The 20321-nt window shown below is 42.1% G+C and overlaps 2 protein-coding genes across 12 annotated transcripts in view; both read right to left on the bottom strand.

Annotated features, from left to right (window-relative positions):
• PNPLA7 (patatin like domain 7, lysophospholipase) overlaps window positions 1-3690 on the bottom strand; it is a 42584-nt gene extending 38894 nt beyond the window's left edge. For 8 of the 10 annotated variants that reach the window (XM_078603395.1, XM_078603394.1, XM_078603401.1 and 5 more), the window contains exons 1-3: window positions 3522-3690; window positions 1611-1683; window positions 18-95 (exon numbers count right to left, since the gene is read on the bottom strand). In XM_078603395.1, the coding sequence (XP_078459521.1) occupies window positions 18-95; window positions 1611-1683; window positions 3522-3655 (285 nt within the window). In that variant the 5' untranslated portion in view covers window positions 3656-3690. Of the gene's footprint in view, window positions 1-17; window positions 96-1610; window positions 1684-2946; window positions 3139-3189 lie in introns of those variants that run through there. The other 2 variants (XM_078603402.1, XM_078603403.1) reach the window with 2 other exon arrangements.
• A 5235-nt stretch (window positions 3691-8925) lies between these two features.
• On the bottom strand, window positions 8926-17266 carry BCL10 (BCL10 immune signaling adaptor). 2 transcript variants are annotated; one of them, XM_078603393.1, is made up of 3 exons: window positions 16873-17266; window positions 12185-12473; window positions 8926-11120 (listed from the first exon to the last, which is right to left on the bottom strand). In XM_078603393.1, exons 1-3 carry the CDS (start codon window positions 16957-16959, stop codon window positions 10297-10299), a joined length of 1200 nt encoding a protein of 399 aa, XP_078459519.1. In that variant the 5' UTR covers window positions 16960-17266; the 3' UTR covers window positions 8926-10296. The 2 variants fall into 2 exon arrangements, with proteins under 2 accessions (XP_078459519.1, XP_078459518.1); XM_078603392.1 differs by having other exon boundaries at window positions 8926-11132; window positions 16873-17265.
• Window positions 17267-20321: the final 3055 nt, after the last annotated feature.

The raw sequence follows: 20321 nt of genomic DNA, 5'->3' as shown, positions 1-20321 counted from the left end.
TGTACACTACTGCTTACCATAGTGATCTGTAATTGTTCTTCCATAAACATGAGAATTCGCAATGTAGTGGCTGGGCTGTTGGCAGAGAGGTCTAGCTGTGAAATAGAGGTTGATATGAACATATTTTAAGTTTCCTTATATTATCCATTTGAAAAGTATAAAATAACAATATGTAACTTGTCCATTGATTCTTCCTTATTGCATCTTCAGAACCCTCCTACTGAGCCTTCAAACTTATCCTGTCCACCACTTTCAATGGCCTTGCACCACTGAACCCATTTTTTCTGATGTCCTTCTGCCCTTGGTACACCCTTGCCCTTTGTAATGTTAAAATTGCTTGTTTTATGTTGAAGTGAAAACATGTGGTTTTGAAGTCTGCTTGCATATACAGAAGACCCACATAAAATCTTACCAATCAGAACCAGCGTATAATCAATTCCATTCTACCCTGATAAAAGGTGCAAATAACCTATCATATATAACACTGTCAATTCCCTCTTTAAAAAAACGAGCAAATTCATTAACACAATCTGTTGACCAATCATTATAACTCACACAATTTGTAGCAATGTTCCTCTCTAAGAGGTTTGTTTTGGGATAGATCGCGTAAATATAAATATGCCGTTAAACCCGCCACCATCTGATACATCAGTGTGCTGTACTCGTAACAAATTGGCATGTTCTGTTTCTTCTCTTTACGTGACAAACCTTACGAACTGGCTGTGTCGGGTGGTAGCGGGTTTAACACCATATTTATATTTATGCAATCTAACCCAAAAAAACCCTGTATTATGGATGACATTGGTCGCGAAAGCCTATGTCTTAAACTGAACAATGTTGCTGTAACAAAATACAACACGACTTCTTATAGCTCTACTGCCTCACCACCACTTCCATTTGACATCTCCTAACATGAACCCCACAAATGTCTTGACACATCTGAAAATAAGTCCAATCCCTAATGTCCTTTTATTCTAAATGTAACATTTACCAAAAATATTTTTAAATGCTGTTACATTTTAGTGCTCTAAAAATAAAAATGCATAACAGGTATTTTTTGGGTTAGATCACGTAAATATAAATGTGTCGTTAAACCCGACACAACCCAACATAGCCCATTAGTAAGGTCACGTAAAGAAAAGTTTGTCACACATTTACAATCTATATATTTACACAATCTGTAAATGTTGTGGATTTGTTCTCCAATACACCGGTGTGCTGTACTAATAACGAATTGGCATGTTCTGTTTACGTGAGAAACCTTACTAATTGACTGTCTGGTGATGGCGGGTTTAACGACACATTTATATTTACCCGATCGAACCAAAAAGGAACCTGTATTATAGATGATATTGATCGCGAAAGCCTATGTGTTATACTAGATAAAAATGTCGATTTAAAGCTTTCGTGACTGCAGGGATTCATCTTCTTGGTTCTTTCGGTAAAGTCACGTAGAAGGGAAGTAATAAAATAATAAAAATAAAACATAATAAAATAATTATTTTATTATGTTTTATTTTTATTTACTTCCCTTCTACGTGACTTTACTGAAAGAACCAAGAAGATAAATAAAAATGCTTTCGTATTGTCTGTGGTTTAAAACAAAATACCTGTGAGAATATGTTGAATGCATTTGCTGCACTGGTTAGCTCATCCAGAACCATGGTGGCAGGAAATGGTGATCTGTGTTGTAAAAAAAAGACAGATTTTAGCTGGTGTTCACAGTTAAGTCAAGCAGCCTATGATAACCCGTGTATAACGCAAATACACTGTATAAACAAATGATGGTGATCACAAATGCTAAACTTTGATATTGCACAAAACATGCTTGTTTTATCATTTAAATGTTCTAATGACTCAGGGTACAATATATACAATTTGTTTTGTAGTAGAGTTTGAACCCTTTATGGAGAATTTGATGCTAACGGTTAAATATCATTGCTTTGAAGGTCAATGAGAAACAATTCTCTTGGGCCAAAGAATCAGAGAATTATACCAACACAGGGCCACAGTACGACGAGCTAAAGGTCAATCGTGTCAAGATTGTTTTATAGCTATACTGCCTTGTGCTAGAAGGCAAATATCTCAAACATACATTGTACATTTGTATTACTTCTCTATTACTTGCATCTATAATCAATCTAAACAATGTTTACCTTACACTTCCCTCAACTCACCTCAAGCCCACCATACACAGTACTGTACTCAGGTGCCCAAGTTTTCACAACGAAGCGACGAATCATAAGACTTACGAAGCATATCCACGGACCATTTAAATCTCAAGAACCATCAACTACATTTCCTCAAACCTCTGCTTCAGCCTGTATACAATCTCACACTCTCAAGCAAAACAAGAATCACGTGAGGCCACAGTAGGCTCAGGTTTCCTGCAAGCTGGTGGAGACGCTTTTTAGAAAACGGTGGGCGGTGGTCATGAATGAAATCGATATAAGTGCAAGCTTCACGGTATGCCACCGTGTCCAGTTGAGTCATGACCCCACTGTGACCTGCCTAGAACAGTTGCGGGATTCCTGTTGATGTACATGGCAGATAAAGTCATGATCTCAGAATAAGTAAAGCTAGCGGTGTTTATTTGCAATGAGTGACAGCGATTACGTAAACGACTGTGATCAATTATAAAAATGCAGTTGAGTTAAAACTACCGTTTGAAGTGAAAATGTGGTCCATTAAGGATATCCCGTATATTGTGAGTAAACTGGTCTAAAATTGTCACAGTAATCGTACTGTTATGGAAACAGATGCGATGCTGTCAATGGATCAAACTTACAGATGAATTGGAGTTTATGAATATGTAAATTGTCTAATATCTTATTATGACCACCCATGACCCCTAGTCTTGGCTAGTCAACAAAAACATTTAATTTCTACCTTTGGTCATGTATTTATTAGCACAGGTGGACCTAACATGATATTGTGCCGACCCACCGCAGTAGTATCCGTTTTCAGATACAGTATTCCCGTGCCAAGCAGCAAAGCTTCCACGTTCTTAAGACGGGAACCTGTACATCCCAGAGTAAACCCCACTGCTCTCCTTAAAAACCAAGTGGATCGTCTCACCAAGCGGTGCTTAATTTAGAGACCTTGAGGGCAAAAAATACAATCACCACGGACACACATTTAACAACCTCACGTCGTATATGTGTGTGTGTGGCACTGTCAATATCTTACCGGCGTAATACAAGTGAAGAGTCAGTGTAAGCGATCTCGCCGCAATGTTTTCTTAACGCGACGTTGATCTGCTGCGTTTAAATAGAACCACGGCTACCCAAGTCACTGCCAAAACGCACGCGGCACACGGCGAACAAACCGAACCACCGCCCCAAAACAACCTCGCCAGAGGCGCGACAACGGCATCAACAATCGCCGAACGTTTACACGGAGCCGTGTGAGTTACATTATAGAGAGAGAGACGCGGGAGAGGACGATAACAGTGGAGAATTGCGCGAAAGCCGCGGCGTCGTTTGGCGAAAATCGACAACCGCTCGACTCGCCGCTCTTACCTCAAGGCCCTCTCCGCCTTCTGCCTGTCAACAGCTGCGCGCCTCTGATTGGTCCCCGCCCAAACTCCGCCCCCGATGACGTCATCCGCCAAGGGGCGGCACGCTCGACCAATCACGAGGGCGGTATTGACCATGGTGTTGATCGTGGTGGGGGTGTGTGTGTGTGGTGAATCGATTCCGATTGCAGTTAATCGGTGTTCGTGCGATTACATCGTGCGTTGTGGACGTGTCGCTTCATCGTCGATTCGCAAATGTAGTGCAGGACGAATGGATTCGATCGGGTTGATTAGTACGATACGATTAGGAAGTGAATCGTATTTTGTATTTTTCATTTATTGGGGTTCATCGGTGGGTCGCAGTTCGGGAACAGCGCTATTACTGCTTCAGTTGTTGGTTGTTCTCTCGTGTTCATTGTGAACATGTTAAACAAAATAGGCAACGGGTCTGTTTCACCACAAGAAATATGACATCGAGGTCAATCAAGGTGGCCCTTCGGAATCATAATATTTATTCATACTGGAGGAATCCGATGAGCTATAAAGGTTTTTTTCATAGGTGTCCAGTTGGGGCTGGTCAGGACGTTACAACAATAAACAATACGATATGAGTGCAAAGTAGAGTGAAAGTTTAATATGTATAGAAATGAAACTAAACTCTTTATCTTACCAGATAAGGTCCACTGAGCTATTAGCTTTAAAAAAAAAAACCTGGCCACAAATGAAAGCTCAACAAAGGGGCCGTCCATAAATGACGTCACGTACCGGGGGGGGGGGGGGTCAGACATTTGTGACGATGTGTGACGAGGGGGGTTGGATTTGAGAAATGTGACGTCACATCAAAATGCGCAACTTTAAATAAATATAGACAACACGTTCTGCTTAATTAAATAGACTTTTAGATGTTTTCTCCTACAACATCAGAGTGCAGAGTGGGGGGGCAGAGCTTTGTGACGTCATATTTGAGGGGGGGGGGGGCTGACTTTTTGTGTGACGGAGGGGGGGGGGTCAAAAATCGTACAAAATAGCGTGACGTCATTTATGGACGGCCCCAAATAAACAGCAGTCGTCAGGGTAGGGATCGAACCCACGCATACCAGGCGAGGTAGTTAACATCTCGCCACGGTGGCTCATGTCACAACCTACTGCTGAATGAGGGCCTGCCCACGCCTGGCGAGTCGTGTGGGCTTGTGTGATCATATCCCACCACCACGCTGATCAGTAAGCCAGTAGCTGCAGGCGGAGAACATAGCAGCACAGTTCAAGGAACACATTCCTGCGGAGGGAGCTGGTAGGAACGTTGGGTTGCTCGGTCAATGGCCAGGGTCAACGGCGGCGTGGTGTATTCCGCAAATATGCCCGACTGTGAAGCCGGCGTGAGTAGGTTAAACGTTGAGTTTTATAAGGGCACCACGGGGTGACCAGCCCCTCCCCACCCAGCCCCACCCCACCCTCCTGACCCAGCCCCTCCCCACCCAGCCCCTCCCTGCACGACGGACACAATAATCCCCTGTAGGCTGGTGTAACCAAGAGGTTTCCCCACCAGTAATGTGGAATGTTCTGCACTGCCCTCTGCTGCCAGGCGTTAACATTCCATTCGTTACTCATTGAATGTGACGATGGGAAGTGATTCATATCCTGACTAATTTGTTTAAAGTTACGTAAAACTCTATTGTAGTGGTTCTGAACTGTCACTGCTGCCTGTCGCTAAATGTGTTAATAAATAAATAGGTTTGATGAGACTAAGTAGTTGTATCTTCTTGGTTCTTTCGGTAAAGTCACGTAGAAGGGAAGTAATAAAATAATAAAAATAAAAATGTTTTATTTTTAATATTTTATTACTTCCCTTCTACGTGACTTTACCGAAAGAACCAAGAAGATGAATCCCTGCAGTTACGAAAGCTTTAAATCGAAATTTAAGTAGTTGTACTTAGGGGCCGTCCATAAATGACGTCACGCACCTAGGGGGGGGGGGTCAGACATTTGTGACGATGTGTGACGATGGGGAGGGGGGGTGAGAAATGTGACGTCACATCAAAATGCGCAACTTTAAATAAATATAGACAACACGTTCTACTTAATCAAATTGACTTTTTGATAAATGATTTCTCCTACAACATCAGAGTGCAGTGCCACATTAAATACGCACTACAATGACAATAGTTTAAAGCGATTTGGAACATGTTTTATTTTGGGGGCGGGGGGGGGGGCAGAGCTTTGTGACGTCATATTTGAGGGGGGGGGTCTGACTTGTTGTTACGCCGTGTGACGAAGTGGGGGGGGGTCAAAAATCGTCCAAAATCGCGTGACGTCATTTATGGACGGCGCCTTACGTCCCCGTGCTTAATTTGTGTTTTCTAAAAAAAAATCTGCCAATTTCTCGCAACCCCAGAAAGGGCATCTTGCACCCCAGGTTAAGAACCACTCGTCGATTGCATTGTATCCGGTAAAGATTGCCGCTGTACTATGCTTTACAGGATTTCAGGGAAGAACCCTGCTTGGATTTTGTCCAAAGAAAATGCACACACACTTACGGATAACACTCAAAACTCCACTGCTATACTATACATACCTGTCAGAAACCTACTTCTGTACTGCCTCTGACACATCCTACCCTGAATATGGGATTCACTCAAGCCCAGAAAAAAACACCTGAATCGAGACCCAAAAATCGCACCTTCCTGGTTTTGAAATTCCTCCTCGAAGATACTGGTGGGAACCATCGACCGCATCTGAACATCAACAGGCCGATGCGCACACCTTCATAATTGGGAAGTGAAAGGCAAGCCACATCAGAGTGTGATTGTAGCCATGTAAACACAAACTAGGGAACATGTGGTAGACCACTGTTCTGCGCTTCCAACGAAGGAAAAGCTAAACTACACAAACTCTCTCACCTGAAGCCCTCTCATTGTGGCCAGCAGAACTCGACATTGGTATTAAGCTCCAGAACAGAGACATTCGCAAGAATATAAACTCCAGATCGCAGAACTATAGATATGAGAAACGTACCATCCAACTGTTAATTTCTCTAAATTGCGACATTTTGATGTAAACTGTCCATCTTTGTACAGATAATCAGTATCCAAAATATATTACAGGACTTCAGATCAGCATGTCCAATTCGATAGTAAGATTCGGCAGCATAACCACGATTAACTATCTCCAGCTTCTGAATATTTATACTGAAGAAATCTGGTGAGCGATAAAGCTTTTTGTCACAGACGTCATCGGTTGTCAACCGCACCCTTAATGAATGTTGAGCAAGTTCTCTACAACAGTGGTTCCCAACACTTCTGAACCCACCGTCAACTGTCAACATTCGTTTTCGGACTGCTATGCCCCAATAACTTTGTGCGTAATTTAACTACGACTTCCCACGACCTAGCTGACCACGGGTCGAAAACCACTACCCTACATTATGAATAGAACTGCTGCTATGCAGAGAAGTTGAACTCCAGACTTGAACCTTCTGCACCTGCATGTCAGAAATTACCTGAGACGTGGTTTTATTAAAAGTTTGCATCTTTCTAAGCAATAGTTTTGAAACAAATATTTAACTTTTTTGGAGTCAAAATTGTATATATACAGTAGTACACATTACATTATCACCATACAATCTATATATGTGGAATCGATCAATACATTTTGCTGGAAAGGAGGATGGCTTCTGGATGAAACCGGTGTTGTAATGACAACCAAAGGAGGTAATGTCATGAGGATGACTACCGTAGGAGACGGTGAGATAATATCAGCTTATGTGCAGGAACTATATGAATAATGGCATAGCAATACCCTTAGGGGGATGTTGGCATCATGGATAGACAATGGATCAGGTTGATTACAATATCAACATCATCATATAAAGGCATCTTATACATTCCACAAGACATAGAACACAATACAATATACCAATGTTAGTTGTACTTAATCCTGTTACTGGGCGGCGCTGCATACACAAACAAGGGTGTTACACATGCCGTCAAAAACTATACTTGACTGCATTTGGGATCTTTGAGCAATTTGATACGAAACATGGAAAACACAAGTGCACAAAACATTAACTTGTGATTAAAAAACACAATATAATTACAAACTCCTCTTCAACTTCTGCTCTGAAGCATTTTGGAAACTGATGGATTGCAAAAGCCTGTGCAGTTGTCTTAATGTTGTAAAAATAACACAAATAAAAAGCTGCTTACTTTAAACAGTCATCTCAGATTTCCATTTCCATGCCAAATTAATTTTAAGCTGCCGTGGTGTACTCGTTAGAACACTAGACTTGCAATCCAAAGGTTGCAGGTTCAACTCCATGTCCAAGCGCATAAATAAGAAAGACAAATTTCGTAATTCCCCAGTTTCTGTCCACCCAGCAGTATAATTTGCAGGTCACGTATGGTGAATGGGGTCGGCCCACCTCTGGTCAAATGGAATAGATCAAATATACTCATTTTCTCTGTTGCAAGCCCTTCTGTCAACGGTGGCATGAACAAGCATTTGGAGGGCCACAGCTTAGCATTCCTTGATGGTATATTTAATCCAATGTGAAATTGGAATACTTAAAACGCAGGATGACTGACAAATGTTTCAAGAGTGGCATTTGAATGTATCCTTACACTTCCCGATGAGGTTGCCACCTTATTCAAAGTGGTCTCTTTAACGGACACTTTTTCCAGCGTTCCTTTAACTTCTGGAAACGCATCTGTTAGTCCTTTCATGATCCTCTGTAGCCTATAACGTTGCTTTAATTATAAAAATTATTATTGCAAACTCAAACATCATTATGTTCAGAGCAATTTTTTGTTTTGGAAATGAAAAGTCACATGGTACAAGATGTTGATGGGGGGGGTATTGGAACGGCAGAAAGTGTGGCATGTGCCTGCCATTATGCTGCAATATCAATGTTTTTTTTGAGCGTCAACTCTATCTCATAGACAGTCGGAATGTCTCCTTTGCGAACCATTGGGAGAAATGCATGGTGACGAGTGCTTTATGATTAAACAGGTCAGCATATTCACAGGTTTGGCCTCAGTCAATTTAGTGTTTTACACTGGCAGCTTTTGCTTCGTGACTGGGATCATGTATGCACTTCTATTCCATTGCGTTATGATTTTCAAGAAAAATTGGATAATTCTCAGCATCTGCATCGAAATCCTGGCATACAGCAAATTTTCCTCTGCTGCGCAGGCCTGCCACACACCAGTATGAGCTGATGTGATCTCTCCATTACCTGTAGATCGCTACCATTGCAATTGGAGTAAAACGTGCAAGGTCTATCCTCAGGATATTCCAATAGGAAAACTATTCTTGGAACTTTATAATCAAACCTTGTACAGCATTTTCCCTGGACTGTTCAGCAGCATGTATTTCACAGCGGCACTTTCCAATGCCACAAAGACAAATAAAAACACATTTCATAAATCAGTTTATTTAGATATAAAACGTTGAATTCTAGCTAAAAAAAAGTGTGTAAAACTGGCGAACAAAGATAAGGGAAATACAGTCTGTTTGTCTAGCAGCATGTCCAAATTATAGATATGCTAACATTCTTTGGTCAAATAAAGACAAAGGTATTTACAGAGAAATATATACGGCGATATACAATGTGTACATATTAGCGATGTGTTTCGGATTAAAGTTTTTTTGGATTTCAAAGCACAAATTCGAATGTCCTTGGAAACTCAAATCAACTAAATCAGGGGTCCCCAACCCCCGGGCCGTGGACCGGTACCAGTCCGTGGCCTGTTGGGAACCGGGCCGCACAGCAGCAGGAGGTGAGCGGTGAGTCCGCACGTGGCCCGCCCCCATTGTTTTATTATTCACCACTTCCGTCCGCGCCTCTTTCCCGCACTGCTGCACTTGTCTTAGTCACAGTTTTCGTAAGCCCACAAGCTCACCCTAGCCAAATTTAGTAAAAAACAAACGTCGCTGGAGAGCTTCTTTGAAAAGGGGGAAAGACCCACCCCCGGTCCGTGAAAAAAACTGTCTTTCACGAAACCAGTCCCTGCTGCCAAAAAGGTTGGGGACCGCTGAGTTAAAATATGTACCAAATTAATGTCTTTGTCCTATTGATAGTGACATCAATCAATGCCACTTCACATCACCTTTGGTGTGAAAAAAAAAATCACAAAAGGCATGTACCCTTGTCAGATCCAAAATTTTGCATCTCGGCTCAAGTTTCTGATTTTCAGAATCTGAAATCAGGAACAAATCACAAGTACTGAATTTTATAATACTTTTTGAATGGGGAATTCGTGATAAAATTAGTTAGACAAAATGCTGGTAACAAGTGACTTAGCATGATTTAAAACTCCTGCACGACACCATCGACCAACCCGTTCATTCAATTACTGAGAATGACTGCATTGAACATTTTATTGAATCCTGATATAAATTACTGACACACCTAAATATATAGGCTTTGTAAGTAATTCCCTTTTTACTCACAGACGTTTTGTTGCAAAAAAAACAAGCCGTATGCATCCAAATTCCAGTACCTTATGCTAAAAACTCCATGAGGAAAACTGCATTTATGTAAAAAGTTGCCAATGTGAAGCCAATTAACATTACAAGACCCACACGACAGATTGGCTTTTAGTCAGTAAACTTGACGTCACAATTCTAATAGTCCGGTAAGAAATGGGCATTTCATCAAAAAACGTAAAAGAACCAATAAAGAGACAGCACAATTGTTGCTGCATCTAATAAGACGTCTTCTTTCAGTAGATCCGAGCACAATCTCTGAGCACAGATGTGGACTGCCGTTACAATGCATACATTCACACCTCATCACTTTGGTCCTCCTCTGGCAGTGGCGGACCACCCTCTTCACCTGGCCTCGGCAAATGGCCTGGCTCACAACCCCTCGGCCACACCTTAGAAATGCTCATGTAGCTACCAAGGCCTGTCGTGGTACTCGGAGGTGACTTTTTCCCACAACTATCCGTCGAAGCAGCATTAAGAGCGACATTCTTAGGGTGATAAATCATTCCAAACTCATCAGATTCCACTGGTTTTCTAATTTCAGGAGATGTTCTAAGATTCATTTTTTGAAATTCTCTCAAAGGAACAGATTGACTTGACAAAGATTGAGGCATACAGTCATTGCTGGGGCCAGCATGATCGATTGATGAGCTGGGAAGTTGTGGAGATTCTGCACCGAGATTGCTTTGTAAACCAGGTTGTATTCTGTGCAGCATATCAGCATTGGGGGATTTTAATGGCTGTACTGAAGCCATCGACTCCGCAGTTGGAGAGCTTCTTCCGTGTGTTGAGGTGGTGTGCATATGTGGGTTGCTGTAGTACGACGGTTGGTCTGACGCACCACCTGGCCTGGAAGTTATATTCGAAATCTGGAACGAAAAGTGTGTGCTATGGGTACAATGTTTGTCACAATCGTGCAAGTACTGCTGCGGAGGACTTTTAACAACGCACTGTGGAGAGCGCCTTAACGCGTCTGGGGACAACCCAGTCAAGTTGTCCGGAACACTGAGGCTGTGTTGGTAAGAGCTGCTTCCAGAGCATGATGACCCCAGTGATGTATCACTTTTCTCACTCTCAGGATGCACTGTTCGGAAACAGCTGGGGCTGCTGAAGGAGCGGTCTAATGCGTTGGCTGTTGAGGATAAAGAACAACCATTGGCACCAGAAAGGAGTCCATTTCCAACGGAGAGCATTGAGAAGCACATGGAAAAGAAAATAGCCAGTATTAGCCATATGCAGAATAACATTTACTGAACACAAATTGTTTCAAGTTCATTTGGTATTACACAAAAAAATGTTCCTTTCCAAAGAATTTGCATTAATATTATTATTATTATTTTTTAAATAATAATTTAACACACATATGAAAGAGACATGTAAAGTTGCACGATATATTTTGGTAACAAATATTTAAATTAAATAATAATTCCTCTTGCAAAATCTATATAAATTCTTAGACGAAACATTTAAACACACTGATGTTGACAAGAGGAATGTGCAATATACCCATGGTGGTTGGCTCTCTGGGACGCTAATTTAAAGTCTCAGACTACAGTAATACACCGGTTCACGTCGGGGATGCGTTCCTGAAAGTTGCGACGACGAATATCGAAACGACGTAAATTACAGCAATTTTCACACGAGCGCTAAACCCAGACAACAGAGGGTACACGGTGATGCGGTGTGTTTATGGGCGCACCTTCATCCCAGACATATCCACAACGTTACATAAAATTACTAAAAATACAGGACTCAACACGAGTGTACAGCGGTTAACTTTAACACAAATGATACAGGGTACAATAAGATACAGTACAGTATAAATAATCACCAAAATACTTACAGAAATAATAGATTGTACACGACAGTATTGTAACATTTCTTTAGTCGTCCGTGTACACAGTAGGTAGAGGCGAAGATGGAGAGGCGACAAATACGAGAAAGGACGGACGATGCTGTCAGCAACTTACGTGTGAGGTTGAGGCGACACAAATCAGGCAGTGGTATCAATAAAGCGACGACTTATTTGCAAATCGACGCAACCTTTTAGGGGAGACGTAAATCGGGGCTCTACTGTGCTTACACCTATGAAAACGTGTAACCCACGTTGTTATTTGGTAACATGAAGCTATAAAGATCTGTCTGGTTCCACATCCAAAGTTAACCACTTCCAACACCACTAACCTGGGTTCTGTGCAGTCCTGGTGAGCCTAAGCCGTTTCCACTCATTGTTCAGCCGGTCCACGATGTGCTTCTGCGTGCCCTCGTGTTGAAGCGAGCTGAGCAGGCCATCCAACCCGAACGGATGCAGCTCTAGGAACTCGATGAGTCGCTCGGCCTGCCGTCGGCGCGTCGACTGGTACGAGATTTCCTCCGTATCGCTGCGGCTCAGCACTTTGCGTGCACGCAGAAAGGCGAAGTGTCTGTCGGCCTGAATCCGCTCAGTCAAGTAATCCAAGAGATTGGTCAACACCTGGAGGCAGAGTTGAAATGAATGTCAGGTGGGTGTAACCTCATGGCAAGTGCAAGGTATAGAGGCGTGGGATATCACAGTTAAATTATTTCAGTCTATTACAGCAATAGTGCAAACATCAGAACCACTATAGCAGTCCCATACTACAATACTAATTATTACAGTACTACAGTTTACTGGAAAAAAACATTACTTAATTGTGCACTGCAGAAATTGCTGGAAAGTAGAAGATGTATATACTGTAATGCTTGCCGAGACTACACAAATACAATTATATCATGTGCAGGAGCGACACTGATGATATCACAAGACAAGAGGGATAGTGGACAGCCTGAAGCCTTCATCCAACAGTGGACAAATGGGTGCTCATGATAACAAAGGTGGCTTGTGCATCTCTTACATACATATTATTGCGACCGATGTAAATTGTAATTATGTCTAGAATGTCACACATATTTAAGTTTGTCAGATGTTTATAACTCCAAAAAGAAAAAAAAAGAAAAACGGGCACCAAAACTCAGAGGGCAGACATCGATTGGAATTACTCATAGGGTGGGGTCAGCCTCAAGTTCTGCGTTGGGACAAGTCTTGTGCTAAACAGATTATATACAATTTTTTTTCCTCATGAAGTATACAGGAGCGATCTGCCAATTTTTTGTCGTGGTTTGTTGCCATGTTAATCCAAATCAAACAATTTGCAGGTAATTTTTCAGCATTGGGATGTTTGGTAAGTATCAGTTACAAATTGTGTTTTTTATTAACTTTGGCAGAAAACCGCAGAACCTACAGGAAAGACACGCAGAGCATTAAGAACAAACTCACACAACAAGCGTTGTTACCCACTGCGCCACCCTGCTCACCCCATTCAGAAGCAATATTTGTTACATCGTAAACATTATCTGCGAACCAAGTGAATTCACCTGTAGTGGACTATGATGCAATAGCCGAGTGGCCAAAGGCCACCCCACGGACCAGTTACTAATTATTTGACACTCCGATTAAGTAAACTGTGGTTGTGTTTCAGTTGATTATTTGTTTAAGTTCCAATATGGATTACACACAGCAATTAATTATAGAATTCGATGCTGCGTTGGCAGTGGTGTGCAATAAACCAAATAAAAAAGGAATTCTTCAATAACACTGCCTTAAAACATATATATAATACATGATGCTTTGGGCAATAACTCCTCTTCATATCACAGAAAAGGCCAGAGAGATGGATAATAAGGTCAAACAGAGTAGATAAGAGTTGAAGTACAGAATTGTACTTTGCACCAATTACTGTAATAATTGGGCCCAGGAATTAATTGCTTAGTGGATTGTGCCATGTGCTCACAAGAAGACATCTTCCCACAATGCAATATTCCTGCAACTTTTCATACGACTTAGTTTATGGAGTAATACTGCTTCGGCCATTGACACGCGTTTTGGCTATTACCCAAAAGCTGATAATAGGTAACTATTCAGGATAATTACAAAAAACTAGTCATCAGAACAAAAAATGGTGTACAGTAAAGTCTCCGACTATTATTATCCATACTCTTTGGTTCATTCGGTAAAGTCACTATCTCTCTGGCCCACGTGTTATTCATTACCCCAAAACGTGCAAAAAAGTTGTACTGTATTTAAAAGCAGTACCATTATTGCTCATTCCCTCCCATCGCCCCTCCACTTCATCCCGTCACTCCCCCACACTAATCCTTTCGTGACCCCTATATGCCCTTTGTTGTCACTCATTCCTAGGTTCTTGCAATCAAAGTCACTCTCTTTTGTCGCCGCTTTGTAAACTATGTACAGCGCCTTGAGCTGAGGAGTTCTATAATTATGAATAAGACACGATGTTAAGTGTTTACAAAAAGTAAATGCTTTGTATGCCATTCATCTCACTAACTACCTTGCACTCATTTTCATTCAACACAGCTCAAGGATCATTAATAAGCCTAGAAAGTGTACAGTGTAGGCAATTACCGGCTTGTGACTGCAGAATTAAGAGTTGAAGTACAGTACGTATTACTGAAAGTTGGTGCGCGAGCTTTTTGTAGTGCGCTTCAATGTCAAAGGTCATGCCTTAAAAGTAGTTGACTCGGTAAAGCCTTAACGTCATAAAGTAAAATACGTATGTGTATTGAACTTCCTTCACGCCGTACGCAGCCAAACGTTGCTAATCGGAGGTGCGGAGGAAGGACAATAAACTAAACAAAAAGCAGTTCTAAAGAAGTTCGTTTTCAATCGAGGTTCAACATTCGTATGACGATACAGCGGTGGCACACGCCTGTAATCCAACTCCGTGGAGTCAAGAGTTGGTGGTTCACACAAACATCCGAAAATCCCTTCCCGTGGCTGTCGAGATTATCACACCTTGGATTATTTTTTTTTTCCGTAGTAACCAGACCTCCATCGAAAATGAGCATTTATTGCCCAATGGGTTTTACCTGTGCTAAAATAAAGTCTTGCCAGAAGGCAGAGTGTAAAGCAACACGTTTGGACTAATGTCCAACTCTATCGGATAAGAAAGTTTCTCCTTCGCATGCATGGTCGCATGTTTTCTCCGGTTATTTCCGTTTCCTCCGTGACATAACACTAATTAATTGGCCGATCACACCTGAACATACACAAGCGCAAATCTTGATGATGGGAGGGAAATTGGCTCCAGCTCAACAACTGGCTGCTGCCTTGCAGTTGGGGGGTCGCTCACGTTTACAAGTTTAAAGTATTATACTCCACTATAGTACTGTAACGCAAACTGGGCGAGCCAACAGGACTAATAATGTACACACATTAAACCCACTTTGCCTACGAATGTGAACATTGTAGGCAGGGCCCCATTCAGATTTTATAGGCCCCTGGGCTACACGTACTGTGGAGGGCCCACAGTAATGTTTTCAAAAAGAAAACAAAGTTAAAGAAAAATAAAATTTACTTTTACAAGGCTAACAACAAATAAAATCCAGCATTCACAAATTAAACAACTTTTCACTTCATCTCTGGTGGCATCTGGGCTTGCCGTCCCTAAAGCCCATGACTTAATCTGGCCCTGACTGTAGGTTAAACCACCTTAGATGAACACCTTAGAACCGTGATGAACATCTTAGAACCGTGATATTTGACCATACTTCACCACACGCAAGGTACGTCAGAGCAGACTTAAGGATGTTTTTCCCCACTGCCATCTGCCCACCACGGAGTGTGGCGATACTACAGTACAACATTATTCACATTTTCTTGCTGTGGATTTCACACCTGATGATGATTGCTTGTGTTGCAGTCGAGACGTCGTGAGAATTAGTATTGTTTTATATTTATATTATTTTATTATTTCCCTTCTACGTGACTTTACCGAAAGAACCAAGAATATATATTATTACTGTACTTCATCATAATTATAAGGTCGCACCCAGTACAAAGTGCTGCTACAAATGAACCACGATACCTTGCGGATCTCGTCAATGAGAGCCACAAGCCATCATCATCACGGCAACAGCAACAGCAGCGGGCTTCTAAGGCATTAATAATACTCTTAGGTTTTTTCGGTAAAGTCACGTACCTAAGAGTATGAATCCTGACAGTCACGAAAGCTTCAAATCCAGAATTCTCTGGCTAAGCCATCGCACAAAGGCGGTGGTCACCGCAGCAGCATCGCTCGCCCTCTCAGATGCGCAGATTCTGCGGTGGCCGTCTGGAACGCTCCTTTACTCCCGATATTAGGAAGCCGCTGGTAGCGATGCAACTTTTAAGTCGTCTCGATTGAACACTCATTGCCGTAGAACTGTTTGTGTTGTGTGTGTGTTTAGTTTGTTGTCCTTTACAACAGCACCTCCGATTAGCACGGTTGGCTACGTACGGTGCTAAGGAAGTTTAACATGCACACAAAGTACGGTAAGAGTTAGCGATGCTAGTTAGTGACCCCCCCCCCACATGTTCAGCACACAAAGTATGGTAAGAGTTAGAGCCGAGTGAGTGACCCCCAACAAGATCAGCACACAAAGTACGGTAAGAGTTAGAGAGCCTAGTGAGTGACCCCCAACATGCACACAAAGTACGGTAAGAGCTAGCGATGCTAGTTAGTGACCCCCCCCACATGTCCAGCACACAAAGTACGGTAAGAGTTAGCGAGCCTAGTTAGTGACCCCCCCCCCCCCACATGTCCAGCACACAAAGTACGGTAAGAGTTAGAGAGCCTAGTGAGTTAGTGACCCCTAACATACACACAAAGTACGGTAAGAGTTAGCGATGCCTAGTTAGTGACCCCCAACATGCAAAGTACGGTAAGAGTTAGCGATGCTAGTTACACCCCTCCCCCCCCCACAACATGTTCTGCCTGTACCACCATCCCCACCGTAGTGGCAAGCGTGTTGACCGACACACACACACAACACACAGCCACTGGAGTCTGTGTTACCTCTCGTTTAATGTCCTGCTCAACTTCTTCGCCGAGTGGCATCGTCGTCTTGCTGGTGTTGCTGTCGTTGTTGTCACGAGTGGTCATCACCGTCCCCACCAGAGCGTCCGTACACCACCCCCAGAGAGAGAAAGGCGGCTCCCGTCCAAAAGAAGAGAGAGAAAACCGTGGCTGGGGCCAAAGCCAGACCACCTGCTCCTTAGACTTCGACGATTCGATGCGACTAAGTAATTGTTGTTCGTTGTTTGGTTATTTTTGTTGTGTTTTGTTTTTTAATTCACGAAGAGCGCGAACCACCAAAAGTGCTGCCGCCGGCCACCTCCTCGACTCGTGATAAGAAGAGGGGGAACCGAAGGGAAACGAGGAAGCTGAACACCCCATCAGCACCGGAATTATTTATGTTAATCGCCGACCAATCGGATCTCACGCAGGCGCGGGAGCTCATTAATATTCACGAGGTCAAAAATTGAACACGGGAATAATTTATGTTAATCGCCGACCAATCGGATCTCACGCAGGCGCGGGAGGTCATTAATATTCATGAGGTAAAAAATTGAACACGGGAATAATTTATGTTAATCGGCGACCAATCGGATCTCACGCAGGCGCGGGAGCTCATTAATATTCATGAGGTCAAAAATTGAACACGGGAATAATTTATGTTAATCGCCGACCAATCGGATTTCACGCAGGAGCGGGAGCTCATTAATATTCATGAGGTCAAAAATTGAACACGGGAATAATTTATGTTAATCGCCGACCAATCGGATTTCACGCAGGCGCGGGAGCTCATTAATATTCATGAGCTCACAAATTCAACACGGGAATAATTTATGTTACTCATGAGTTTTTTCGGTAAAGTCACGTAGGTAAAAAAAATTCAAATTAAGAAAAGTAAAATAAAAATTAAATAAAAATCACGACGTTTCGGAGGCAACACAAGCTATCGTCAACAGGTGGAACCGTCACAGCACGCTTGCTGTATCAAGTAAATGGATAAAGTAAATGGATACAGCAAGCGTGCTGTGACGGTTCCACCTGAAGACGGAAGCTTGTGTTGCCTCCGAAACGTCGTGATTTTTATTTTATTTTACTTTCATTAATTTTAATTTTTTACCTACGTGACTTTACCGAAAAAACCAAAGAATATGAATCCTTGCAGTCACGAAAGCTTCAAATCTAGTTACTCATGAGCTCACAAATTGAACACGGGAATAATTTATGTTAATCGCCGACCAATCGGATCTCACGCAGGCGCTGGAGGTCATTAATATTCATGAGCTCACAAATTGAACACGGGAATAATTTATGTTAAACGACGACCAATCGGAGGATCTCAAAATCCCATTTGCTCCGAGGTGTTCCGATTGCAAAGCGCGCCACCTCATGAATATTAATTAGGCGAGCGAATTGAAAAATTCAAACGCGTTTCGATGACCCAAACTGCTTATTGTTCACCCGTTAACAATCAAAACAACAACAAAAAAAACCCCACACGTACTTGTCCAGTTTTTACAGAGCTTTATAGCACACCGGATTTCTCCCGAGCAAAAAAAACGTCATAATTCTGATTCAGTGAAGGGGGAGTTGCCAACAGGCGCATGGGAAGATTCGTTAATTCTGAAGTCTCAAACAGGGGGGGGGGGCTCGCCGTATTTGTGTTTTTTATATCTCAATTCACTTTATTCGCTTCTTAAAATCAAATTTATTCGCTTCTTAAAATCAAATTTATTCGCTTCTTAAAATCAAATGTATTCGCTTCTTAAAATCAAATTTATTCGCTTCTTAAAATCAAATTTATTCGCTTCTTAAAATTTTGCACAGACGCCCCCTACCCCCACTTTCATGATGTCACAATGCGTTCCTGGAAACCCCGTCGTAAATAGGACCTTAGTTTTTTCCCCATAGACGCAATGTTGAAACCCCGTCATATGTAGAATCGTCGTAAATAGGACCCGATTTTCACCAAATACGCAATGTTGAAACCCCGTCGTAAATATGATCGTCGTAAATCCGACTTCATTGCCCCACACGCAATTTTGGAAAAACCCCGTCGTAAATCGGACCTTGTCCCATAGACGCAAAGTTGCCGTTTTGGTGACGACAAAACGTACAAACTGTATTGTTAAATAATAAAGACGAAATTATTATTTTGATTTAAAGCTTTCGTGACTGCAGGGATTCATATTATTGGTTCTTTCGATAGTCACGTAGAAGGGAAATAATAAAATAATATGAATATGAAACTATAAAAATTATCACGTTTCGACTGCAACACAAGCAATCATCATCAGGTGTGAAATCCACAGCAAAAAAAATTGTATTGTTTTATATTTATTTTATTTTATTATTTCCCTTCTACGTGACTTTACCGAAATAACCAAGAATACTAAATTATTCTATAACCTATTTTGTTTAATTCAGAGTTTGTTTGTCAGCTGCTGTACACCGACTGTTTGTGTACAAATAGACCCGCATGTGATGAGGCTCTCGAAATAACTTGGTCAAAGACAAAAAAAAGTCTCTTCTTCTTGATTTGAAGCTTTCGTGACTGCAGGAATCCATACTCTTTGGTTCTTTCGGTAAAGTCACGGAGGTATAAAATATAATAAAATAAATCACGTTTCGGGCGCAACACAAGCATGCTTTCCCACCTGATGACGGACGCTTGTGTTGCGCCCGAAACGTCGGATTTATTTTATTCTATTTTATACCTCCGTGACTTTACCGAAAGAACCAAAGACTATCTCTTCTTCTTTGAAAGTTTGCCCCACCTCTGATCGAGACAATGGTGTTGTCAAGAAGTGTATGCACCCCAAAATGATGCTACTACACACAATTAATAGACTCCCACAAGATAATATTGTTACACAGAATATTTACAATCGAATCTTGGTGGGTGGAGAGGGCAGTGAATTGTTGAGTGCCAATGATTGAATCTCACCAAGCGTCTTTCCTACTCGCAGTATCCTCGAAACATGTGGGCAGCGACGTCCGTCCGAGGGAAGTCCCATTTCCTCATCGTTTTGCATACCGGTACCAGTACACTGAATACGAAAATAAAACAACCCTAGCGTCTTGTGTGGGTTATACCACCCGTACAGACGGAATAAACAGGACAGGGTCAGTGACAGTTCAGACTCGCCATGACCAGCGGTGAAGTTCTGGTCAAAACGAACCCCATGTTCACACAACTCCAACCTCTTCCAAGTCGTCTGGCCACTGTGGAGGCGAGATTTGAAGCTTTCGTGACTGCAAGGATTCATACTCTTTGTTTTTTTCGTGACTTTAACGAAAAAACCAGAGTACAGTGTGGAGTAGGACAAATGCCCTTCTGCAGGGTGGTACGGATGTCTTGGGAACCCCATTTCTGTAAAACGTAATGGTTTTTTTTGTATACCACCGAGTGTGAAAACAGAAACGAATAAGCAAAGGGAACAATTTTTTTG

This window comes from Lampetra planeri, chromosome 20 (assembly GCF_965212315.1).
Source record: "Lampetra planeri chromosome 20, kcLamPlan1.2.h2, whole genome shotgun sequence".
Taxonomy (NCBI): Eukaryota; Metazoa; Chordata; class Hyperoartia; order Petromyzontiformes; family Petromyzontidae; genus Lampetra; species Lampetra planeri.
This window is presented reverse-complemented; position numbering and strand designations above follow the sequence as displayed.

Coding starts and splice junctions, on each gene's coding strand:
- BCL10 (XM_078603392.1), bottom strand. CDS start 16,959: ATGACCACTCGTGACAACAACGACAGCAACACCAGCAAGACGACGATG. Junction 12,474..16,872: donor AGCAGGACATTAAACGAGAG/GTAACACAGACT, acceptor CTCTGCCTCCAG/GTGTTGACCAATCTCTTGGA. Junction 11,133..12,184: donor CAGGACTGCACAGAACCCAG/GTTAGTGGTGTT, acceptor TATCCTCAACAG/CCAACGCATTAGACCGCTCC.